We start from the raw sequence: 26,524 nt of genomic DNA, 5'->3' as shown, positions 1-26,524 counted from the left end.
TAGAGAGGAGGGAGGTGGCCAGTGGGGGGCATTGGGTAGAGAGGAGGGAGGTGGCCAGTGGGGGGCATTGGGTAGAGAGGAGGGAGGTGGCCAGTGGGGGGCAATGGCACAGCAGTTTCCCTAAACTCTGAAAATGAATACCAGATAATTTGAAGGACTAATTCCTGGCCCTCTGACCACAACTGGTCATATTACAGAAGACTACCAATAACGATACATGAGCTCTTTCCGCATTATTGCCAAAGTGATATAAAACTGCACTCTACATGTTATTGTGTCATTATCATAAATCACGGATGACATACACAATAAATCAATTTCTAGATGTAGGAAGGATCATTATCAAAGGAATATGGCATGACATTGCAAAAATAAGACTTTATACAAGAGAGCACAGCCTCATCGACTCCTTATGAACAAAGGTTTCCTGGAAATATGTTGTCCAAAATTATACATTCTTACCATAGGAGAGGAGTACCTGAAAAAAATCTATATTTCACATTTCCCATACAATTTTAAAGCTATAGCACCAAAGAGCCACACTAGCCTTTTCTCTAGCGGGTCACTTGGTGTCTAAGTTTCAAATCTCACATTTCCCCTTACCATTAACATATCTAGGGAGGAGGGACTGTCAGACTGAAGGAAAGTTTGACAACAGGTGTTTCACTTCCTTTTACTCCAGCAGTTTCCATCATGTACAGTGACTTCAGAGAGTATTCACACCCCATAACATTGTTCCAAATTTTGTGTTACAGCCTGAATAAAAATTTTATTAAATTGAGATTTTTGACACTGTACCCCATAATGTCAACGTGGAAACTCACCATGAGGCAAATGGTGATTTTAAAACAGTTAGAGTTTAATGGCTGTGATAGGATTAAACTGAAGATGGATCAACAACATTGTAGTTACTCAACAATACTAACCTAATTGACAGAGTGAAAAGGAGGAAGCCTGTACAGAATATAAATATTCCAAAACATGCATCTTATTTGCAAGAAGGCACTAAAGTAATACTGCAAAAAATGTGGCAAAGCAAATTGTTTTTTTGGGGGGAATACAACAAAAGTGTTATGTTTGGGGCAAATCCAATACAACACATTACTGAGTACCACTCTCTATATCTTCAAGCATAGTAGTGGCTGCATCATGTTATGGGCATGCTTGTAATTGTTAAGGACTGGGGAGTTTTTCAGGATAAAAAAACAACAACTGAATGGAGCTAAGCACAGGCAAAATCCTAGAGGAAAACCTGGTTCAGTCTGTTTTCCACTTGACACTGGGAGATTAATTCACCTTTGAGCAGGACAACCTAAAACACAAGGCCAAATCTACACTGGAATTGCTTACCAGTAAGACAGTGAATGTTCCTGAGTGGCCGAGTTACAGTTCTGACTTAAATCTGCTTGAAAATCCATGGCAAGACCTGAAAATTGTTGTCTAGCAATGATCAACAATTTGACAGAGCTTGAAGAATTTTGAAAATAATAATGTTGCACATCCAGGTGTAGAAAGCTCTTAGAGACTTACCCAGGACTCACAGCTGTAATCGCTGCCAAGGGGGATTCTAACATGTATTGACTCAGGGGGTTGAATACTTATCTAAATCAAGGTATGTTTTTTGTTGTGTTTTTGCTTTTTTACAAATGTCAAATTTGACAGAGTATTGTGTAGATCATTGACAAAAAACGTACATTAAATCCAATTTAATCCCACTTTGTAACAACAAAATATGGAAAAAGTCTAGGGGAGTGAATACTTTCTGAAGGCACTGTATCTAGTCTGGTGCACATTCTAGCCTAATTCACTCCCATCCCTAAACAAAAACACATGTAGCCTACTTAAAATAAAGTGGCAAAAAACATTGGGACAAAAATACTTTAATTCCACAACACTATATTCAATATCTTTATTTCTTCAAGGGTGTCTGTCACAATACACAACCTCAGTCCCAATAGTTTTGGGACAGGAGTGAATTAGGCTAGAATGTGCACTAGACTAGATACATGATAAACTACAACTACCCATTTTTAATTGGGCGTAAAAACGTCTCATCTGTTGACTAATTAGACTCAAGATTGTGAGTGGAAAATTACAAAACCTTTGCTCCCCCTTGTGGGCTTAGGTTTGTTTCAAACTCCATATTTTGAGTTCATGTTTCATTTGTACAGTATGAGCATCCTCTTCAGTTGAAGGTGTTATTGGCAGTAACATTATTTTAGAGTATCCATTCCCTAGAACATCTCATAAGGGCACTAGTTCAGACAACTTGTCAGGGGTCCTGTGGAAGTAGGTTTACAAGTATATTGTGGTCAAGTTTGATGAACAAGGGTCAGTAGCTAATGAGGGATTACTGTATTGTTTGACAAGGACGGAGACTAAAAACCCGAAAGTATTTGGTAAATCAAAGGAAATAGTTGTGGAATGTTCCAGATCTTGTGTATGCCTACTGGAGTTGTACAGTTTACCAGCATGTTTATATATTCCATTCTGATAGAGATCACCCTTCCTGTCAGAAAGATACACAAATACACCCAGAGCCAAAAATACCTCTGACAGTTTACTGACGCAAGTGAACCAATGTTTACAGTATTTGGGGTCATCGGATAAAATAAGTAGCGAAGCATTATGTCCACTTGAATTTGTATTTATACCCGAGTAAGATTAATGTAAATGCATTAGTCTTGACGTAGCCTAGTCGCGAACCACAACGTGATTTTGGAGGTATGGCAACGCCAGACTAGTCTTGACAGAACAATGGCAATTTTAATTTTAAAATCGAATGGCGGCATTGAACATCACAAACTGGATATAGCACACAATGCATACAAAACAGTATTTGAATCGACTGTATTCAGAAGTATTGTAACAAAATGTTAATTTATACATTATTATAGCAAACATACTGATAAACTGTCCTTAAATCTAATCTGTACATCTTTCACATAGATCAGCCCTCAATCTTTTTATTTGCAAGAGGGGTGGGTTCAACTTTGCTGCAGTAGAAGAAACCCAAGGGACTTCAAATTGGCCGTAATCACTCCACTGTGCTCCTTTCCATCCCTTACAGAGCATTGTGCCTTCAGCACAGTGGACGGCTCCCAGCATCGGATCAACTTTAAGGCTTAAGAGGTAGGTGGACAATTTAACAGTATATGCATGTGCTTTTCTGACAGAACTGATTATTACAATTATCTTGAGCAATTCCCAAACTTGGAACTACATACTGTAGATTTGAAGCTAAAATGTATCCGTTTTCACAAATCTGATTATGCCATGAACTGGATGCTTTGTGCATTAATGCAGTTGTTTGATACAATTATTTTTTTTTACTTAAGTTACCGTCAATATACAAGTTGCTTTTTTTTTTACCTCCTTGAGTATCATTAGGCTTCATTTGAAAATACTGTAAATTGCAATTTGATGATTGCATTCAGCTTACAAATATGTAATTTTTACTGCCCTCAAGCCTGGCCAAGACGGTGGGCACAAACTGATAAGAGAATGGTCATGAGGGTAATTTGTCTGCCTCCACCACTTCCAATGTGTGTGTACAGTAATACCCAGAGACCTCAGAACCTACAGTAATGCTGAATTTTGCTCTCATCCTTTAACTTTTCTGAATACAGAATGGAGGTTAAGGTATCAGTGGAAGGAGTCCCACAAGTTGTCTGTGGAGTTACTGAGAAAACCACATGCCAGGAAGTAGTCATAGCTTTGGCCCAATCCATTTGTGAGTACAAGTCTGGCAGTGTTTTAATTTTACTGTATAATTCACTAGAAATGTCCAATCCAAATCAATATTTTCAGGTGATATATTCATCCCAATCATTTCCCTTTGCTTAGGTCGTCCTGGGCGCTACACACTTAAAGAGAAATTCAAAGAGTTTGAGCGGAATGTGGCACCCAATGAACGGCTTCTGGAGTCACTTGAGAGGTACGGCCAGCAGGCCAGAGAGGTCCAGCTCACCCTGCTGCATAACGGGCCATCCTTCTGCGAAGAGCCTAGTAGAGGGAAAGGCAGCAGATACCAAGTTGGGCCTCAGCTGAGGAGAGCAGATGCTGGGGGCAAAGTACGAAGGTGTAATGGTGGTCTTAGTTTACACCGTCAAAGCCTACCTCCCTTATCACGCCTGCGGCAACAAGCCAAACAGCCACCGGAAGAACCGAAGAAGCCCAAAAGAAAGTCCCTGACCCTGATGGAGGAGGCTTGGGGATGGCTGGAGAGCCTAGGAAGAGGCGGAGCGAACCAATCAAGCCACGAAAAGGGAAACAGCAAGGACACTGACAAAAGGGATGGTAATTCCCTGAATGTTTCGGTCACTGTTTCCAAGGATCCCTCCACTCCTGGGGTTTTGCAGAGCAAAGTCAGAGGAGAAAAGAGTGCCAAGTCCACTGAGCACCAGCGAATCTCCTGCTGCATGGGAGACCAGGGCAGGGACAGAGAGAAGAGTAACATTTCTGATGAGGGTAAGGATAACCAACATGTTAAGAAACACCCAGAAGCTGGCACAGCAAAGATAAATGCTGAGGGCTGTCAGAATCCAACCAGTGCCCTTAAGATGGTTGATGAGAAAAGGAGGTTAAGAGGACTAGTTGCTCGCCAACAGACTAATCTGAAAGAGCTGCAGGTTCAAATAAACTCAACGAATAGTCAGATTCATGAGCTGGAGGAGCAACAAAAGGCCAGGCAAACTGACCAAGAGGCCCAGCAGAAGGTAATAGAGGAGGCAGAGCAGCTGGAATTTTGGGATAATGAGCTGAAGGCGGAAGAGGGATATCAAAAAGACTTGGAGGAACAGTTCCTGGAGATTAAGGAAAAAGCTGTGGCGTGTAAGGCCAAGTTGGAAGAATACAAAATGAAAATGCAAGGACTTGATTCCTCAAGAGACAGAAGAACTGTTCAAATGGAGAAAGTGAATGTTGCAAGCCAAGATGCCACATCTCCTGCTGCTGCAGGGTGGACAACGCCAAATGAGGCCTTGAATCAGTCAAGAGCGCTTACAGTCAGCGTGGTAAATACAGACAGGAAGTTTGCTCCCAGAGAGAACTCAGATCTTCCGCATGCTCTAGTTCCCCCAAACCAGATCAAGGACTTGCGGCCCTCAAGGCCAAATCAGCTTAGAGACTTGTGGACACACTGGTCTGAAGCCCCGAGTCCAAATACAGAAACAAAACCAAAGGTTGTGCATCGCGCCGCGATAACGATACATCTGGGTAGCACCAGAGTTTGAACGAGGTAGAGCAAGAACTGAAACGTTCCAGTTTAAAACAAAGACAATATAGCCTTCTCATAATGTGCGTGATAATTCAAACTGTGCAGGGATTTGTTCCCAGTTTTACATTTCTATATGAAGGTTCAGTGTGGCAACAATAAAATTCATTTTTTAAGCAAACTTCTATTGTCCTACCAAGAGATGCGGAATATATTTTCCATCTTCAGTTTGCTCCACTGTTCAGGCACATTTTGGTTTGAAAGTAGGGACAGCATTTATGTTTTAGTCTTGCTGCCATTGAATAAAATGGTTTATACAAACTCTATGGAATTTAAAGGAACAAATAAATAACTGCCTGGATTTTCTTTCAAATAAAGAAACGCAATATGATTTTCATAAAACTTTAATTCAATTGCTTCATTCAAGACCATTAACAAAAGTTCATAGGAGCGCCTGTGCAGTTCAGGATCAACCCAGTGATCTCCAGAGTTTAAATTAATTTAGTCTCCAACTGCCGTATGTGCGTACAGGCACAACAGACCACACCAACACCGCCAGAGCACAATAGATATCCTGATCCTTAAGACGTAACTTAATTCTAATGCTTTGTTACACTTCCCCTTCCTTCCCCCCCCTTTACTGAAGTTAAATGTATTTTTGTTATATTGTGATGTTTGAATCTTTCACTAAGAAAAAAAAAGGACACATTACATACAGTATATTTCAACCCACAGGTATTTGGGATGCAGATCAGTATTATTTCTACAAAAAAAGCCATCCTAAGATTGTTTTTTCTATTTTGGCGGATGGGCTGGGGACAGAGGATGTCATTTTTTTTTTTTTTTGTAGTTTAGGCACCGTATTCTTACATCAATGGAACAAAAAAGCAAAGATGTGCAAAAAAAAAGTACATTGTCTGAAACTGCTCGATATAAGATGCCATTAGGAATTCTGCACCTGGGGAAATTGCTTACAAAGCGCGTGAATAACGAAAAGGTATCTAAAGGCCCCAGATCTGTGAAAGTAAATACAAATCATATACCACTTAAAACATTCACATACAACACCATGCTTTCACTCCAGTTCTTGGATAAAGATTTTCTTTTTAAACTGCTCAAAAAAACCGAGCAGAGAAGTAGCCTCTGTTTTAGTCCACACATGAGAAACATGATCCTCCTTATGGAGGGAACTTTGCTTTATGCATTTTGTAGGAAAGCATAGTGGAAACCATTGGCAAATGAGAATCATTTAGTTTCCTTAAATGAGGGAGAACAAAATGGAGGAAAATAAGCAGATGAGCTCTAATACATGCCCACACACACACACACACGTCAGGTTGCAGGTGCAGAATTCCAGACAATTAGGCAGATTCGGCAGATGGGGACAAGACACTGCCACGCAACCGTCACTGATTCTAAGGGGCAGAGAAACCCTCAAAACAAATTCCTCTGTAACTTCTACCATTTCTAAAACACCTTGTGCACAACAATCACACGCGCACACTCGGAAGAGAGATCCCGCCTTGTATCCTGCAGTACATCATACATGGGCAGCAGAGGACAAATGGAATGAGGGTTCCCTTGCAGGTGATGGAACAGGGAGAGGGGTTACACATGCTTATTTCTCTGTGTGCCTGTGTGTATCAAGAGTATGTGTGTAGGAGCATGTGTCTGCAAGACAGCAAAAATCCCTTTCCATTGTTGTCCTCCATTCTCTGGTTGCATTTTTAAATCAGGGCCCACCTATTCCAGACGGGATGGGTTATATACAGCTCAGTCAATGACACCCGGTTGACTGGTCTTCCTCTCCACATTGAAGCCCTGGGTACAAAACAAAGGAGACCAGTCATTATAAAATCAACACGCTTTATAGATTAACCAAAAACAAAAAGTGAACATCAGAACTTATTATACAGCATTACGTGTTCAAATATGTGTACCTTTGAGTTGTCAGGGCCGCGGGGCTGTCTCACAATGACTAGGCGGGGGGCACTAGCGTCATCCAGGGTGATGCTCTTGAGCCGGTTGACCAAGCGATCGGGACGGGGGGTTGCCACCAGTTTAGGCCCTTCACTGTGGGGGTAGAGAAACAAGAGGGATTTTTTTACCAACAATATACTGTCTAGGTTTAGAATAACTGGGTCATAAGTGAGACCTGACTAGCAAGTGTGTGGGCTACATTTACATTTTAGTCATTAAACAGACGCTCTTATACAGAACGACTTACAGTTAGTGCATACATTTTTCATACTGGCCCCCCGTGGGAATCAAACCCACAACCCTGGCGTTGCAAGCGCCATGCTCTACCAACTGAGCTACAGGAGGCTAGAGGTCCAATTTCACTTATTCAGTTCCATTGACTGCCTGCCATCAAGAAAACGGGCATCCTTATTGGCTAAGTTGAGGTAATACTTCCATTTCCGAACATGGGTACTAGTACACCCCCCCTGCAGTATTTACCTGACTCTGCGCACGTTGCAGGCACTACATTTCCCTGTGCGTTGGTTGAGGATGACTGAGAACTCCACCTCATCCCCGGGCTGGAGCTCCAAGCCATCATGCACCTCTTTGACATGGAAAAACAGCTTCTTACTCTCGCCAACTTCATATGTGATAAAACCAAACTGGGGAGACAAGACATTACAGACTGAATAGGCATAGCGCTCATAGGTAGCCACACCAATACCTTGCATAGTGAGAAAGTCCCAAAACAAATTATACATTCTTATTACTTCATGTTTGGGTTACTTACCACACTTGAAAATAAATAAAAATGGCAGAATATTTAAGTTCAATTTTGAAAGGCAATTTAAAATCATGTCCATCTCCACCAATTTTGACAAGCATGATCAGATACCTGGTCCTTGACGCACTCCACCAGGGCTTTACGTTGGGGGACAACGTTGCAGGCCATCTTCTGTCCTGTCTGGGCCACTGTGCACAGCTGGAACTTCACCATCTCTCCTTTCTGCAGACAGTCTGCCTTGTTCGCCATGCCCACGATGCCAAAGGGGTAATTCTGGCACTTCGTGCCATCTGAATGGGTAGAAGGACAGGTGGGAGAAGAGGAATGGTCAATTTAGCCATTTGGTTATTATAGAGTATGTGCATTAGTAAAAACATTGAATTGATTAACATAACCCTCCACTGCCAGTGGTGACTTACCTTCCTCCGAGAGCTCGATGAGCCCCTGGTACTCTGTCTGGGACGGATCCACACTGCGCAGAGGGCGCACCACCTTCCCCAAAATCACTGTCTCACCAACATCCTGCCCGACACCATTCACTGCAATAACAGAACACCATTAGCATACTCACTTGGATGGTTGATACATAAACTCTTCACTATAGAACTGACTGTAGTGCAAACTCAAACAATAACTAGAGCATTTTACTGCCTACCTGCTGCCACCTTAGTAACCTTCTCAGCGCTGACTTTGTTTCCTTTGCCCTTGGACAGGGTGTATTCCACAGTGTCGCCCAGCTCCAGGTTCTCCAAGTCTCCACACAGCTCACTGGAACAGACAAACAGGAAGCATGAAAAACCAGGGCAGATCTTATGTCACACCAACAAACATATTTTACACTGTAGCTTGCCTGTGTTGAATAGTTGTACCTGTAGTGAAAGAAGATCTCTTGATCGTGATTGGCTGTCTCTATGAAGCCAAAGTTATCTTTCAGGGTGGCGATGTATCCCAGCAGCCTCTTGGTGTTGACGGTGCGGTTGAGGATCTTGATGGTGACAGCGCTCTGCTGGCCCGTCCTCTTTACCTCATTGATGGAGAACTCCACCTAGAGGACATGGTTGAATTTACACCACATGAAAACAGAGCCAACTCCATTATTAATCTTTTGGGGTTTGGTAAGTCGCCATTTCAACAAAACCCATTTGAGCCAGTGTGAACTTGTTTGGTTTTCAGTACCTTGTCTCCTGCCTGTGGCTGGGCAGCTCCCTCCAGATCTTTGACGTGGTAAGACACAGTCAGCTTCACTCCACAGTCCTCATAAGAAATCATTCCCTCTTCTGCTTCCTACATGAGAGGACACAGACACCATAAAACTGATTAGACTGGCAGTTTCAGTCAAAGAGTCAGAGGTAGGCTGCTGCACTCCTCTCCAGAACTCAGGCATTGAACTGTTACACCTGGATAACACCACTGCTGTGGTTCTGAGCATTGGGACATGTTAGAAAAATGCACTGCTCCTGGCTAAAAAATAAAGTAATTACTGATCTGAAGAGGCTGGATAGATGAAAGTAAAAGTGTAGGATAATGTTTTATTTCATCCACGCCGGTGCATATCAGTAATTACTTCAAAAGGAGGAAGGGAGGAATGATGCATCTTAAAAGCTTTGGAGTATATCAGATGAACAGCAGTAGCAACTCCTTGTTAAAACTAAGAGTGCAGATGACTGGCACCAAGATGTTCAATAGCACACATTCCAAAGCACCCGTTAGATTTCGGTTAGCATTGACTAGTGTTTGAAATCAACACCTTTGTACAAACAGTGTTAAATGTAGGGCTGTCCCAGACTTTAAAAAATCTTGCTTGACCGGGAGTTGTCCGTTCTTTTGACCAATCGATCAGTCAATTTTAAAACATGTATTTTGATAGGATGTGTCCATGTTTTAATCAAATCAACTATTTGCACTGAGCTTGTCTGATGCTTTAAGCAAACTGTTTGATGAAATAAGACAAATGACTCGAGGGAGTACAACCGCAATTGATTTGATTGTGCAGGGCAGGGCTCAGACTTGCTGTGCTGTGTTAAAGACAGCCAGTGACTGACTAGCACCCATTCTCTCTCTCCTCCCTGCTGCAGTGACCACAGAACATCAGTGTTTATCGCGCTCTCTTTGTTGCTGAAGCTGCAACATAATTACAGCCAATTCTGTAAGTCGCTCTGGATAAGAGCGTCTGCTAAATGATGTAAATGTAAATGTTTAGGAAAAACATTCCCTATTCCCTCAACTTGTGACACGTATGTGTCGAATGCATGTGACCAATAGGACCTAAAGCATATCATAATCACATCAATAATTTGGTTATAAACTCTGAACCCCATAACATCTGAACGGATGCAGAGGACTTGACAAACTCGAAATTGGGGAATGTTTACTGGTTGCTCAGGAGGTAAAAGGGGAAGTGATGTGCGGAATAAATTTGACTAGTTGTGGAAAATACCGGAGAGCAAGAAGAAGGTAAGGCGCAAGCGCTGCGTGCCAAACAGGTGCTGTTATATTACAATATAATTTTCCTGACCGTTGGGAACAACATAAACACTAAATAACACGCGTACCAGAGTATGTTGTAAAGTGTTTATTACAGCAAAGACCGTGACATTCATTTGTGAATGGAACAGTTTATTTATTGTTAATACTAATTATTCAAGGGTCACTTTATTTTTGTTTAAAACGAAAATGCTTGATTGCATTTCATGAATAACTTGTATGCTGTGTGATGACATGAACGAATGATTGATACAGTAGTCAATATAAGAATTGAAATATAGGCATAAGTAAGTTACGGTATTAAGACCTAACAGGATGCGCTCTTAGGCCTACAGCGTGATGGTGGTTATACAACGCTTTTTATTTTTAGCTACTGCTCAACTAAATAAATCTTGGTCGACCAAAAGCCTATAGACCAAACAATTGACGAGTTGACTTAATGGGGTAAGCCTTAGTTAATGTCATATCTCCTTAGGAACTAGTAAAGTAAATTACAAGGCTACAAAAGTGAGAATGAAATGTTTTTACAGAGGAATTGATTTAGAGGTTGATTAGGACTGAAAACATGCAGTCAACCATGGGGTGAGGAGCACATTCAGCAGGCCATAGACCACACCACTGACCTTTTCTACTACTTTACCCTTGAGAAATAAGAGAAATGTACAATTAGTCTACCTATTTGAGCGTACATGGCAACTACAGTATGTCTGCAGCAATGTGAAGAGCAAAGGTCAGGAAATGAGAGAAACCGATTTAAGCAATTGGGCAAAAAAACTATACATTATGAATTTTAAGGTAACTAGGGGAACTTGTCACAGTTGCCATGTAAAATGTCTGGCAAATCATCTAGCCAATTTGAGACAAAATTAGTAGTTAGTACTTTGCCTCAGTTTGTGTCAACCCGGTAGGAAAACATTTAGATAGATCTATCTATCTAGCGTTGATCAACTTGATGGCATCATGCAAAGACAAAACTCCTACCTTGTCTTTTTTCTATGGAGAGAAGGAGCATGGGGGGGAAAGGGTGAAAGGAGAAAGCAAACAGAGAATTAGAACTAAAGAGGAGTCAAAAATCAATGGTCTGAAAAATGCCTGATTGTAAGGGGAAATGTGTGCGTGTGGGTCTCGGAGCGGTTTTAAATTTCGATACTGATCAGACTAGGAAGAGGGGAAGAGGAAAGAAAAGTAAAAGAAACATCAAGCAGGGAAGGAAAGAAACATATACTGTTAAAAAAAATTAAAAATGTACATGTTGACAATGTCGCTGTGGGTTCCCAAGTGCTGCCCTGGGTGCTTTCGTACCTTCTCTTTTGCCTTGCTGGGGCTGGCGCTCTTGTTGTTGGTGATGGCTGCTGTGGCCTCCTTCTCCACCATGCCCACAAAGCGCTGCTCAGACTGGATGTGGAAGGAGACTGTGCCCTTGGGCAGCTTCTTGATGCGCACCGCGTGGTTCCTCTGGGCAGACAACATGTCCTGCACAGGAGAGGGAGAAAACACCCGTTCCAATGTGTTGGTGTTCGATAATGCGCTCATTGAGATTGTCTGGATTATATTGTGAGGTAGCCAGAGACCAAAATTCATTTGGAAGACAATGTGCCTAGGAAACATGAATGGGTTCAATGAGTGAGATTCCCTAATATTTATAACAATTTACTGGATGTTCATTTCAAAATCAAGAGTTCCCTACTAAACTAACAGCCTTGGATGATGGACAGAGAAAAAGTGGGAAGGAGAGATTAAAGGAATTTTTAAAAAGACAGCATTTGTATATTGAAAAACGGACCATGGATGTTCTCTCTGGACTCACGGGCACAACGGTGAACTCGACTTCATCAGAGATGTGCAGCTGGCCCTCCTCCAGCACCTCGCTAAAGTGAAAGAACATCCTGGCGTCCCGGTCCACACACTTGATGAAGCCAAAGCCGTCACGCATTGCAGCGATCACACCCTATAGGACAGAGGACAGGGAGAGCCGTTAACACAGCAGAGATGCCGTCGACTCTGCATGTAGACCGAATAATCTGCTGGGACTGAACGGGATGCGTGACATAACGAGCTGCAGTAGTTCCGATCTTCGGGCTTTCGTCACTCGTTATATGGACGTATCAGGATTGGGCGATGGCAGTGTTTAAAAACCGCTTCACTTTGAGTGCTTTGTGTGCCCACACGGAGGGGAGAGGTGGCGACTTCGCTAACCACCAGAAATCTCACTTGCTAACACGCATGTATAGACCCAGAAGTTAATCACGCAGCTGACCAAATTACACAAGATTTTACTTCTAACCGAGATTAAAGAGAGTGCACTGTAGATAAAATGTTGAACTGTGCCAATCCTTCCCTTTCATTCAGGGCTGCAGGTTTATGCTCTTCCATTTAATATGATCTACACAACAGTATGAAATACAGACAACTTCTTAGGAATGTACATTTCAGGTTGACATTCACTGATTCAACTCCACACAAAGCTTCCTCAAATGAACTAGAGTGTACCATAGATTGCATGGTCCTTACCATCTCACGGGACTCCTTGGTGAAGTGGAAGGTGTCGGGCAGGATGTCGATGTTGGTGGCCCGCTCCAGCTTGTCCCTGCGGTCTGTTGAGATGTTGAACTGCACATGGTCACCCTCCAGCAGGGTCACTTTGGACTTGGTGTCCTTCTCACCAAACAGGAGCTCCTTGTCCGTGAAGCTGATCCTGGCACAGATGCGACCTGGGAGCGGATCATTCTAAAAGATGGGGAGGAACAATACAAATATTTGTCATTATCATGAGAAAATAACAATCGATGATTTAGTAAAAACCAAGCTCAGGTTACTCCTGAGTATGAAGGTATGGTGTAAGTTGCAGACCTGGTTCTTGGTTGGAACTTTAGGGATGACTTTGGCGACAGTGCCTTCAAACTGCTCGATGCTGATATCCTCAAATATGACCGTTCCCTGGGCGAGCAGCCTCACGTCAGTGGCCACCTCTTTCCCCTAGAGGAGAGAAAACAAAATGCTTTATAGCAGATTTATGCTTGATCAGGCAAAGTGGTCCAGAGGCTCAATTGCAGAGCCTCCGGAGGTCAAATCGAGCTCCCTGCGGCAATGCCATGCACCTCCCAAATGTTGTTACAATACAGAGGGCTCCGTATAGCTCCGCATTGACATGATTGGTTGACGTAGGTGGGGGTGGGAGTTCATGTATAAACACAAACTCACTTCCTTGACAACTTCCTTCACAACAACTCTGCTCCACGAAACGCAAGAAGTATGAATGCCCTGAATTCTGCAGAGGCGGTATCGTCGTAAATGCTTTAGTTACTTCAATGTTGCTTTTTTCTCTCCATTATTTTGCATATTTACAGGCTCATAGCATCAATACGTATTCAGAATGTATACATGAGCAATTTCTATTGAACAGCTTTTCCTATTGAGAGTCTCACTGCCATTAAACCGTCATTGCTTGATTTGACAAGTTAAGTCCCTAACATCTTAAGAATAACTTGATTCCAATGATCCAATACTGGCCTCATATTCTATACTTTTGCAATCCATTAGAACGGATCACTCGAGTTGGCTAGGAAGAACGGTTCCTGTGATGCCACCTACGTTTCTCTCTTTGATGGTGAACTCCACGTCGTCGCCGGCCTGTAGGGCCTCCAAGTCGCCCTTGAACTCGCTGTAGTGGAAGAAGATCTCCTTCACCACGTCAGCTCTCTCAATGAATCCAAAGGCCTCCTATCAGACAACAAAGGGTTATAGATTAGATCATAATCAGGCACATTCAGTAGCCAATGTCCAGCCAGGGATCCACAAGGGTGTACTGTGGCTTTACCTTGGTGGCACAGACAACTCCCTGGCACCTCATCTGTTTCTTCTTTACCAGGACGATGTTGTGAGCACTGACTGCACCAGTGCTGAAACACACAGAAGATAAGCATGAGGAAAGGGCGATGGTAGTATGCAATCATAACATTTTAAATTGGGAAACTCAAGTTTGGGAAACAATAAGACACTTTTGAAAAACAACTCACTGCTTGTTGGTCTCCATGTAGAAGCTGACTTTGTCTCCCGTGTCCAGGTGCATGTTGCCCTCTATGTCGTCTGGGGTGTAGGTCAGGTAAAACACCTCCTGCGTGGGAAGGAATCCATACTTTACATTACATTGACTACCAGCCTTGTCATGACAAGTCTCTTTCTACAGGCCATTTGACAGTCTTACCCCGTTTCTCTCATAACACACACTGCCAGTGGGCACCTGCCCTGGAGCAGACTTGCCATCCAGGTGAGTGGGAATCGCTGAGACAACCTAAAGGACAGCAAGAACCACAGCGGGAGATGGTTAAGAATGGCATTTGGGTGATTCAACACACAAACATGATTACCTTCATATAAATCAGTGCACTTAAATAAGGAAATGACATTGCATAAATTACAATAATCATTCTGGGGAAACAAAAACTGGTTGATTTTCAAAAGTATATCAAGAGAGTGAAGGGATAGAAGTCTGTTATGTACTATAGACACTACTGCATGAGATGTGAAACGCTTGAGATGCCAAATTTCTTCATTTGAATGAGTAAATGCCATTTGAAGAGAAGGCTAATAAAAAATATATATGTCAATGGCTATCAAAATATTACATCCAATCAAACCTATTTGATTTACTGACTTCATATTTTGTCATTCCTTTGAAAATAAGCCTTCAACTTCATTTAGGAACAACTTTCTGGACAAAGATTTAGGCTATTTTGTTTAAACGTCAAATCCCACCTCTACCCCTGAACACCATCACCACACAACATGTATGTCGAGGACAGCCAAGCCCATTGTAAATCTCCATGGAAATAGATTATATATTCCTAGTGTTTCAGACAAACAGACCAAGGCCAACATAAATAACGGCCATACAAATGTGGATTTAAAATCAGATTAAAATCAGTGGTGGGAAAGGTTTCATATTAAGAATGTACAAATCTATGAAACTATTAATAACCAAAAATGAGTTTAAAGATTTACAATGAGCTTGAACATACACCCAACAGACGAACAAACACCGACATTGAGGTGACAGGGACAAAAACAGAACCAAAAGTAAAATGGTGTTCCTTAACTGGATGAATATAACCATGCAGCACAGTAAAGGGAGAGGCGTGCGAGTCTGGCCCCACCTGGCCCGAGATGCGCTCCTCTGGAAGCACCTCTGGTTTGATCTTAAGCAGCTTCACTGCTATGGGCTTGCCAGTGCGCCTGTCTGAGGACACTTCAAACTCCACATCATCTAGAGAGGCAGAGAGATGAAGAAAACAGGTTGTCACCAAATGCTGACCGGACATTCATGGAGGTTGATCGACTTAAAGGCTGCACACAGTAGCTTGTGAAGAGACCAAGGAAGAAATCAATTGTTACCACTTAGATCCAAGGATTTTTTAAAGAAATTCTCATTTTTGAACAGATAAACATCTAGGAGGAGTTTCCCCAGACAGATTATTCCTAGACTCAAGGAGAATGTCATTTGAAAATGCTTTTTAGTCCAGGATTAGGCTTAATTTGTGTCTGGGAAACCACCCCTAAAAAGGTTGTGTTGTTCAGTATTAGGCTGGTGGATGAGACTAGACTACTAAATGCCTAGAAGCAGCCCTGGACTCTCACCTCCTATCTTGAGCTCCTGCAGGTTGCCGTTGTACTGGGAGCAGTGAAAGAAGAGGCGCGCCTGCCGCTCCGAGCACTGGATGAACCCGTAGGAGGTGAGCAGCTTCTCCACCACTCCTGTCTCCCTGATGCCCGCCGCCGTGCCGTTGGCAAACGCAGTGTGCCCGTTGTTGTGGAGCATGCCAGGGTCAAAACTCATCTGAGCAGAACAAGAAACGGACAATGTTACTTATTGAAGAAAAATATCAAACAGTCAGTCAAAACACAGCTCTTAACATTGAATGAGAGCAGATGTGAGTTTATGAGTGGGATTGTGTAAATGCATGACTCTCTTTGACAAATGAAACTCCCACATACACGCCAATAGGATCTAATTCACCCAAACATGCATTTACACACATCTACAAAGAAAATCCGCTACCTAAAATGTGTTTCCTGACTGGTGGGTGCACCAAAGTTTGGAGAGACTAACCAAAAGAGCCTTCTGGTGTTTCTGACCATTTTCCTCTTGTGAATGCCGGTGAGCACAATTGGCCAACCCCAGATGGGTTTTCATGTTGATTCAGACCATTCACTACCATAAAGGCCATACTGTATAGACATTTCTAGTTGGCTCAAGAGAATCATGCATTTCTATTCACTCAGTCACTATCACAACAAGCACCCCTGAATTGACAAAGTTGGGAACATTATACATGCAAAGAGAGTTGGTTATAGAACTTAATCTTTATCCAAACCTACTAGGAAACCATTGCCGTCTCACATTGACTAGCACATTAAGTCAACATGTACTCCTGAGTGGCGCAGTGGTCTAAGGTGCCAACTGTGCCACTAGAGATCCTGGTTCGAATCCAGGCTCTGTCACAGCCGGCCGCGACCGGGAGACTCATGGGCGGCGCACAATTGGCCCAGCGTCGTCCAGGGTAGGGGAGGGAATGGCCGGCAGGGATGTAGCTCAGTTGATAGAGCATGGCATTTGCAACACCAGGGTTGTGGGTTCAATTCCCACGGGGGGCCAGTATAAAGAAAATATGTATTCACTAACTGTAAGTCGCTCTGGATAAGAGCGTCTTAAAATAAATAAACGTCTTAAAATAAATAAACAAAAAACACATGAACTGGGTGCTACAATATGACTTCACACAGAACCAGAAATCAATTTATTGATCATCTCACTCTAAGTAATCAAAAGCCACTGCAAAACACACCATGCGGTTAACTAACATCCCCCTGGCAGTCATTACCACTGTGGGTGCAACTGATGTGATGCCCACACAACATGCCCACTTACTGATCTCTGATACAGGGGGGTCCGCTTGTGTTTTTTGTGGGAAACAGAGAAGGAGCGGGGGATAGCCACCGCAGAGGTGGAAGGGGCAGTATTACGTGCCAAAGGGGGTTCAGAGTGCACCTTCTCCATATCCGACAGTGGGGTCAGGACTGGGACACACTGTTGTGGGGGGGGGGGGTCAAAAGGTAATTTGGACATTCAGATACTTGGAGCTGTGGTTTTACTCATGAGCTTTCATTCCATTACACCGCAGCGTTCTAGGTCTCTGAAGTTATTTTCTTACACTTTAAATTGTAAAAGTGAGGGGCAAGTATAAACACAGATCGATGCTGACCCTGGGAATCATAATTCCTTAAGAGAAACTCATAAATTATTAGCAGAGACCTAGCATCTCTAGTGAATGTCCCTGTGAGGTAGTCTCTGCGACACCCTACAATAATCAGCCTGATCAGTAAAACTAAAATAAACATTTGCCATTCAACATTTGAAGGAATGGAACAAAGCGTTGAGAAAGGTGGTCATGTAACTTAAGTGATCATGACTCATGAAAAGCTGTTATCGTTATTGCCTGAAATAATGTTAAAATAAGAGTTGACAGAATCAGAAAGTGCTGATGTGAAAGACAGGTTAGACAGAAGCATGTCAACACAGTAAGATGATAGTGTGTACATGAAGGGTCCCAGAGCAGCCTTATCTGTTAGGTCCCTTACTAGCATCAATGTTAACAGTTGAAATTCCTAGTAGTTAGTGGATTGGGTGGTCTGTCCTCGATGGGGTGAATAATCTTGAATATAAATCTATATTTTTTATTTGCTGGTTCGATACCTAAGATTTCAGACTAAGCGACAGTTTCCGATGGCTGGTGCCATTCAGTTCGAAATCAACTTGTCTTACAAACTAGCAAAAAACGGACCTACCTTAGTTAAATTAGCTTTATTTCAGTCTAATTATTTGGGAAAGACTGTCAAACGGACAAAAATAAAATATTCTTTTTTTTTTTTTTTTTAAGACTCAAACTGACATCGTTTAAATAGTTTTGTCAAGAACAGTCAGGTTCCTACTGGGCACATTATTTTGAGCATCAACGCCACCTGAGGGGTGAACTACAAAGTTAGCCAGCTAACTTGACAAAGTAGTGACATTTAAAAACATATTTTGTTTTTAGACAAGCTTGAAATGGGCATGGTATAATTGACTCAACCAAAAACACAAGTTTAGCTTTTGTAATAAACCAGAAAATCAATAGTAATATCTTCTTAGCCTCTGCATACTGCTTTGTAGTCTGCTAAACAGTCACCCTCTCTCACTTAGTCTTAGATTACACTCACATTGTTTTCCTAAACATGTACTAGGCTAAATGTACTAATTCTAAATCTGTTTGTTTATATTGGCTACATAAGAGACAAATTGCAGCACTAATCATATCCCACACCATTAATCTCAGGGGTGTGGGGCATGGCAAAACGCATTTACAGCCTTATTTAAATAAATTGTGGAGGGTAAAACCAAATTTGAAACAAACCCAAATCCCCAGTAACCTTTAGACCGCCCTGTACCTGCTTGACTGCACCTGAGCAGAGGCTAGTCTCTGAGCCCCGTGGAATGGAAAGGTAAGGCCAGTCAGAGCAGAGAGAGGCAGGGCAAGGTGGGTGAATGGGTGTTCGATGGGGGAGACGGAGGGAGGTGGTGGGGAAGATGGAACTTACGGATCGGCCGTATGGTGACAGGCTGAGTCCGACGGGGGAGGTGCTGCTCAGGTCAGCGCTAATAAATGCGGCAGGTGGGGACGTGGGCAAGGTAAACTCAACAAAGCCTTTCCAGGGGCTTCCCATATTTTTCCATAAACTCAAACCAAACTCCACCCCTTTGTTGTACTTGATTACTGGTTTGCTTGACTGCCCAGACTTCACTTTTGTTTGTTATTTTTTTCCTTTTTTCCCCCTCAACCACCCAATGATACACCTCTGGACGTCTGCAAGGGTGAAAATGGGAAAGGGACAAATAAATAAATAAAGGGGAAGGCAAAAAGGTCAGCCAGTGAACAAAGTGTCACAATCATGGGAAAGGGTCTGTGGGCGTGAGGAGACAAGGGAACAGAAGGCTAGATATGACCAGGTAGAGGGGCAGGATACAGAGGCAGAGGAAAGACAGCTAAACAACTTCCATAATGAAGTAGGCCTATGGCAGAAAGATAGGCTCACTAAAACACTTTAAAACTGTGCTAAATCTTTCTGCTAGAGTTGGTGCAATTAATTTAGCTTGTTAACAATTGACCCAAACAAGTTGCAGAATGATTCATCCCTATCAAGTAGAAGCAAAGGTCAGTCCCTCAAGCAAATTAGGGGAGCTGCTGTGCATGTTGATGTCACAAAGAAAAGCTAGTTTTTCTATGATATCAAACACCACCATTTAGGTAAGGGGCAATATTCCCCATCCTAGTTAAAATGGTAGCGGATGTGCACATTTACAAGAGCAGAATATTGTTAAGTCAGGCAAGATTGGGACATTTAGTGCATTATTTGTGTTCATTATCATAACAAATACATTATCTACAATCCTGCCATGTCAGCACAGCAGGGAACCAGACTGGTACTTGGGAACCTGCATTTTCCCCTTCATTGGTTTACCATCAAATGTAACATTAACATGAGCATCAATTTCTAGATCAAATGCCCTGTGATACACCATTACAGTACTTTGCAAATGCATTTATTAATTGAGTCCTATCAAATCAGTCCTTGATGAGTAGATAAGTAAAAGCCTCATGCAGTGTAAATACATTTGACATTTGTGCAAATTTCTTTGGAGATGGCCAAGATGTCTGGCCCATATAAAGGATGCCTTTCTAGACACATTGAAACAAGTATCGTAAAAAAACAAAGACAACAGTTATTCAAAACGACAACACATTTATGAAATACGTTTTTAAAAAATATTTTAATGGACCTACCTTGATTTGGTGTCTTGAAACTTGTGGTAGCCTTGAACGCTAACGCCTTTGCAGATCTTCACACACACATTCGCACACACACTTATTTGTTACAGGTTTCTGGCACAAGTTCTAGATACGAGTTGCATAAAGCAAAAGGGGGGAAACTATTTTAAAAAGGCAAACCCAGGTGCAATAACAGTGCTTGAAAACAACAAACAGAGCAAGAAGAGATACAGACGAAGGAGATGGAGATAGTTAAAGGAACAGAATAAAAAAAAAAAAGCAAATAGCAGCCCTCTAGGCACCCCAGGGTGAGTCGGTGGTGAGGTGAGGATGGCTGGGAGTAGCGTTGGGACGTGTGCTTTGTCAAAGCTGTTGAGTAGGCACAAACTTCTGGTCTCAGATCAGTTATTATCTTCTCGGTTTTGCAATGTTGGCAAAGGATTGCTTCTCTTGAGTGCGTTTCGATTGGGCAGCCGTGTATCTTTTGTCTTTGGTGTTTTCTTCGTTTGGTTGCTTCTAGATTTTCCTTTGAAGTGATCCTTTCCTTGAGTTGTTGCGACTGTTCGTTTCGGGATGTTTCTCTTGAATTTGTTTCTTCGTTGTGATCTGAACTTGAAGAAGCAGTTGCGGATGGTACAAAAAATTCAGTTCCGTTTCACTTCATACTGTTGAGTAAAAAATGAGATTCACTATTAGTTTAAAATAAATCAGATTTTGCAATCATTACATTTAAGTCATTTAGCAGACGCTCTTATCCAGAGCGACTTACAGTTAGTGAGTGCATACATTTTTCATACTGGCCCCATGTGGGAATCGAACCCACAACCCTGGCATTGCAAGCACCATGCTCTACCAACTGAGCTACAGGAGGCCTATATTCAATGTACATATAGCCTACCGATTTCAATAAGCAACTAGCAAATTGGGTGACACCTGATAAATGTGCCATCAAAGACATATGTCACCATTTATGGTGGTGGTGGTACCATTAGCCCATAGGTTGACAATAAATTAGGACCTCATGAGTTGGAAACACTGCAACAAAGTACTAAGGGGCTACCATTACAACATTCTAAATCAACTTTCCAGATTCAAGAGTACCACGAAAAACTGTTACAGCCACCTGTAGACTAGTGCCCTGGGTCACTTCCTTTACATGTGAATTGAACTCCAGATTCGTTGCCCCCAGACTCCCAGGCCTAAATATAGACCTTCCTCAGCTGCCCCTGCACACAGTGCCAGCTGACTAGATACTATACTAGAAGTCCTGTGGATAAACAAGTCCCTGTGCATACCTTTGGCTGTTCTGATATTTATGGCCGTTTCTAACCAGTGAGGTCTGTGTAATCATGAGCTATGTGGATCATGACAAAAGGCTCAGACACTGATCCTAACATTTAACTGTATAGGACTTTGCACAGTAACAAGAAGCAGGGACACATCCACCAAGTTTGGCTTTTGGGACAACCCCCTTAGCTGGGCATTGCTGGCATTATTGACCTCAATGCAGCAGTATGAAAACAAATTGGCTGAACAGGGCCACATGAAACCTAATCCGACATGGCTGTGTCACAATGAGCGCCAAACCACATGGCTAAAAACTAAATGTTGTGAAAGGGGTCAAATATAATTCCAAGGAGTGGATGAGTCTTTAAAGCTCATACTTGGCATCCAGGCTACAGCTGCTTATGGACAGCAGCGCTCAGTTTAATCTCTTTGAAAACAAAGTTTCAGAGAAATTATGCAATCATAATGGATCACTTATCTACATAAATAAAAATTGTAACGCCCTGCCAGTCTATGATTTCAATTCACATCTACATTAACATGCATCTTGATAACACTCATTAGTGAGTTTGGTTACAGCATGTCATTGTGTGGTTAGGCTGTCAACGGATTGGCACAACTCTACTACCACTTAGCAAGGTGAGTTGAGACAACACTTGTACTGTCAAACAGAAGAATGGTCTGCAATCTCATCACCCTTGGTAATAGGGTCACGTTGGTTGAAAGGAGTGGGGGAAACATTCACTCAGACAACAACCCTTGCTTAAACCAATGAAGAATATCAACATGGTTAAAACAAAACAGGAACTTGGGAGCGTGTGCTTTTCAGCTGCTCATGACGCAGCCATAAAAACAACATTTGTCTACCCGTGCCCACCCACTAAAATCACTGGCCATGATTGGCCTTTTCGCACAGATTACCAAAACTGGTGGTCGAACATTGTTGAGTTCAGAAGCCCCTAACTTGTTTGTCATCTTACTTGCTAACGTTACATATTGTTTTGATGTTTCACCAGTCTGAATTCATGTCAGTGAATTGGACACAGTACATTTTTAACAACGCTTTTTTCAGATAAAAACTAGTTCATTGCATTAGCCGTGGAGCCTAGCTCCATAATATTACCATATGTCCCAGCTGCTTGCCATAGTTTTGAAGTAATCACGAAAAAACAGGCCTTATTTTAAGGCATTTTCAACCTGCCAGCTCCTATTAGTTCTATTGAGGACCAACTCGCCTTCCAAATGTTTTAATCCCAGCCCATTGTTCTACGTCACAATGCCTGCTTCGCTATTGTTGGCAATGAGACCTGCCAAGGTTGAACAAATTGCTGATAGTTAAAACGTGAACAAAAAATTACTCATGGAACTCTGCGGTCGTCCCATTGTTTCCTATAGGGGAAATATAGGTATGTCTGTCTATTTCGCCAAATATCTCGCAATGTGACCATTATGACTTTTTCAAGTCGGGCACCATTTTAATCATGAGAATCTCCTCTTTCTAATTATATAATGATGGGCACCGTACTCAGTTGTCGTCAAACGCTAGCCCCGAAATACTTTTTTCCCTTGGAACGCTGAGCTCCCCCCATTGTTTTCCTATGGAGAGGCATCCTGGTATATTTCGCCAAATACCTCGCAATGTGTATATTTTGATTTTTTCAAGTAGGACACCATTTTAATCACGACAATCTCCTCTTTCTAATTATGTAAGGCTGGGCAGCGTACTCAGTTGTCATCGATCGCTAGACCAGAAATAGTCAGAAGTGGACATTTCCCCCCCTACTTCCTCGTTATGCAGACATAAGCACAGTTGACACCATCGAGGTGTGGACGTTTACTTTCTACACGAGTTGATATTTTTCAGTTTCGTCCTAAGAACAGATTGTTGTGGTAACATGAAAAGGTATACATTTTTTGGTGCCATTTATGCGAAATGGAATTCTAAGCATAATCCCAGTCAAAATAGACTCTGCGAACGTTCGATTCAATTCGTTTGCTATGGGCTCGCGCTAGTGTTCCAGTTTAGCCAACGTTCTATTGCAGTTTTTCCAGCCTTGGGTGAATTTTGACTCGTTCTATTGTCCAGCCTAATACGTATACTGCCTCGTCTCAGCTAGATAGCTGGCTAGAACTGTAAAGTTCATGGATAATGGCAACCTAGCTAGGTCGTTCATTATTACTAGTTATTACGTTACCTAAATGTCCCTGTTGGTTGAAACAGGTTTGACACCAAGCAATGAATTAATTACCATGCAAATAGGTTACTGTTAGCTATAACTATGCACAGCCATGTGATTTGCTATCAAGCAGCCACGCTTTGCATTGCAGTAACGTGGCCTACTAGCCAACGCATCATTCGTTTGCATTGCAAGCTAGCTGACTAAGGTTAACCATGCCGTGGTTTGCTAACAAGCACACTAAATAGCTAGCTACAAAACAAATGGAGGGGTTAACAAGTTGTCAAATCAAATGGCTAGTTAACGTTCGATATTTGTTAAACGATAACTAGCTGATGTTAGCTAGTTAGCCAACAACGCGTTACCGTTAGCTTTACTTCGCTAGCTAACTACATAATAATACTAATAATAATAAATAATACGTTACTTATTGTGAACACTTGGCTAGGTAATCATACATTAAATAGTTTCTTCCTAATTCATGGATTTGTGAATACGAACAATATATATTGTGCCAATATCAACAACCCATTTACTTCAAGGGTTAACATTAAGAGTGGCAGGCGCAGTAGTTAGTGTGGCACCGGACAACAAAGGAACTGCGACAGATAAATTCGCTAGCTTGTGGCTACCTAGCAAACGTTTGCTAAACTCGTGCAAGTCCAGATAAGTCAGCTCGTTTGTCACTTCAATTTGTTTAACACCAAACATAACGCGACGATACCGGTAGCCATTAAACAATTCAACCATTGATCATGTTTAAACAGCTTCTTATTAATTACGTCGAAACGTTTACTAAAATAGCTCCCCAGATAGCTAGCTACAGTACTGTAACGTGTCGGTAGGACGAGTAAAAACAACGGATAACACTACCCCGCCTAAGCTTTGAAGGATAAGAACTAAGTTTCAAATTATTTTGTATAGATATATATAACTTGAATATAATCATGTTAATGGGGTTCCAACGGTAATTTTCAATTAGTAAATTAAACAAAACTCACCCCAACAGCTTTCAGCACTATCACCAGCGCCGCCAGAAGCAGCACGGCACATTACGTATTGATCTGAGTGGGATCCTATCGCGAGATTTCATATGATAGCGGTAATGAGAGGCTATACCAGAGATTTGGATATAATGACGAGATGCTTGGGTCTCAAATCAAATCAAAGTTTATTGGTCGCGTACATAGATTTACGGATGTTATCCCATATGCAGCGAAATGCTTGTTTCTAACTTCAACAGTGCAATAATAAGACCTATCAATACAAAACAATACGCACATAATCCAAAAAGTAAAAATAAAGAAATAAAGAAATATCAGAACGAGCAATGTCAGAGTCCGGAATACAAATATAATGGTGTGTATAGACCAGGGGTCTATAACATTTTCTAGCAAAAGTAGAGAAAATTAGAAAGGGGGCAAATACTTTTTCATAGCACTGTATATATATAAAAAAAACATGGGGGATTGGAAGTGATGCAGACAATTACATTGATGGAAGTTACAATCTACTCCCCCCCAAAAAAAACAACAACTCTAGGTGTACAAAATATGTGTTTTCTGTCAATATACCTGGTAAAATAATGGTTAATAAACAACTCTAAGGGGGCCCCATAAAATTATATTTTGTATTTTCCTGAATTCTGTTTTCTCTGTTTAACTTTTCCTGGTTTGGATTTTTTTCCTGACTTCTTTACTCTCAATATTACAATTATTGTTTTTTTTTTGGCACTGACTTTCTTGCACTGGCTCTATGCAAACTCACTGGACTCTACCCACACAATCACACATACTACACTGACACTCCAACACACACACACACAGTCTTGCGCAGCTAACCTTGTGGGGACATACAGTACCAGTCAAAAGTTTGGACACACCTACTCATTCAAGGGTTTTTCTTTATTTTTACAATTTTCTACATTGTAGAATAATAGTGAAAACATCAAAACTATGAAATAACACATATGGAATCATGTAGTAACCAAAAAAGTGTTAAACAAATCAAACTATATTTTGTATTTGAGATTCTTCAAATAGCCTCCCTTTGCCTTGATGACAGCTTTGCACACTCTTGGCATTCTCTCAACCAGCTTCACCTGGAATGCTTTTCCAGCAGTCTTGAAGGAGTTCCCACATATGCTGAGCACTGCTTTTCCTTCACTCTGCCATCCGACTCATCCCAAACCATCTCAATTTGGTTGAGGTCGGGGATTGTGGAGGCCAGGTCATCTGATGCAGCACTCCATAACTCTCCTTCTTGGTCAAATAGCCCTTACACAGCCTGGAGGTGTGTTGGGTCATTGTCCTGTTGAACGTCCTAGTCACACTAAGCCCAAACCAGATGGGATGGCGTATCGCTGCAGAATGATGTGGTAGCCATGCTGGTTAAGTGTGCCTTGAATTCTAAGTAAATCACAGACAGTGTCACCAGCAAAGCACCCCCACACCATAACACCTCCTCCTCCATGCTTTACGGTGGGAACTACACATGCAGAGATCATCCGTTCACCCACACTGCGTCTCACAAAGATGCGGCGGTTTGAACCAAAAATCTCCAGTTTGGACTCCAGACCAAAGGACACATTTCCACCGGTCTAATGTCCATTGCTCATGTTTCTTGGCCCAAGCAAGTCTCTTCTTCTTATTGGTGTCCTTTAGTAGTGGTTTCTTTGCAGCAATTTGACCATGAAGGCCTGATTCACACAGTCTCCTCTGAACTGTTGATGTTGAGATGTGTCTGTGACTTGAAC

At 42.0% G+C, this 26,524-nt stretch overlaps 2 protein-coding genes across 11 annotated transcripts; one reads left to right on the top strand and one right to left on the bottom strand.

Moving 5' to 3' along the window:
• The first annotated feature begins 1,567 nt into the window (after nucleotides 1–1,567).
• LOC121538415 (ras association domain-containing protein 8-like) lies at nucleotides 1,568–5,958 on the top strand. The gene is made up of 2 exons (XM_041846390.2): nucleotides 1,568–3,733; nucleotides 3,847–5,958. The coding sequence occupies exons 1-2, from the start codon at nucleotides 3,631–3,633 to the stop codon at nucleotides 5,232–5,234; spliced, it is 1,491 nt and encodes a 496-aa protein (XP_041702324.1). The 5' UTR covers nucleotides 1,568–3,630; the 3' UTR covers nucleotides 5,235–5,958.
• LOC121538413 (cold shock domain-containing protein E1) lies at nucleotides 5,604–24,855 on the bottom strand. Of its 10 annotated transcripts, none has more exons than XM_041846381.2 (23): nucleotides 24,771–24,855; nucleotides 20,321–20,970; nucleotides 19,077–19,342; nucleotides 16,080–16,278; nucleotides 15,542–15,708; nucleotides 14,650–14,736; nucleotides 14,462–14,580; nucleotides 14,263–14,344; nucleotides 14,037–14,165; nucleotides 13,296–13,421; nucleotides 12,957–13,172; nucleotides 12,229–12,393; nucleotides 11,748–11,918; nucleotides 11,427–11,438; nucleotides 11,069–11,086; nucleotides 9,138–9,245; nucleotides 8,831–9,006; nucleotides 8,617–8,729; nucleotides 8,381–8,500; nucleotides 8,073–8,251; nucleotides 7,676–7,839; nucleotides 7,156–7,288; nucleotides 5,604–7,036 (listed from the first exon to the last, which is right to left on the bottom strand). In XM_041846381.2, the coding sequence occupies exons 3-23, from the start codon at nucleotides 19,200–19,202 to the stop codon at nucleotides 6,989–6,991; spliced, it is 2,658 nt and encodes an 885-aa protein (XP_041702315.2). In that variant the 5' UTR covers nucleotides 19,203–19,342; nucleotides 20,321–20,970; nucleotides 24,771–24,855; the 3' UTR covers nucleotides 5,604–6,988. The 10 variants fall into 10 exon arrangements, with proteins under 10 accessions (XP_041702315.2, XP_041702314.2, XP_041702318.2 ...); XM_041846380.2 differs by lacking the exon at nucleotides 19,077–19,342 and adding an exon at nucleotides 17,371–17,529; XM_041846384.2 differs by lacking the exon at nucleotides 19,077–19,342 and adding an exon at nucleotides 17,371–17,529 and having other exon boundaries at nucleotides 12,253–12,393.
• Nucleotides 24,856–26,524: the final 1,669 nt, after the last annotated feature.

The sequence above is a fragment of the Coregonus clupeaformis genome, chromosome 24, assembly GCF_020615455.1.
Source record: "Coregonus clupeaformis isolate EN_2021a chromosome 24, ASM2061545v1, whole genome shotgun sequence".
Taxonomy (NCBI): domain Eukaryota; kingdom Metazoa; phylum Chordata; class Actinopteri; order Salmoniformes; family Salmonidae; genus Coregonus; species Coregonus clupeaformis.
The sequence above is the reverse complement of the archived record's forward strand: the minus strand, read 5'-3'. Positions and strand labels throughout refer to the sequence as shown.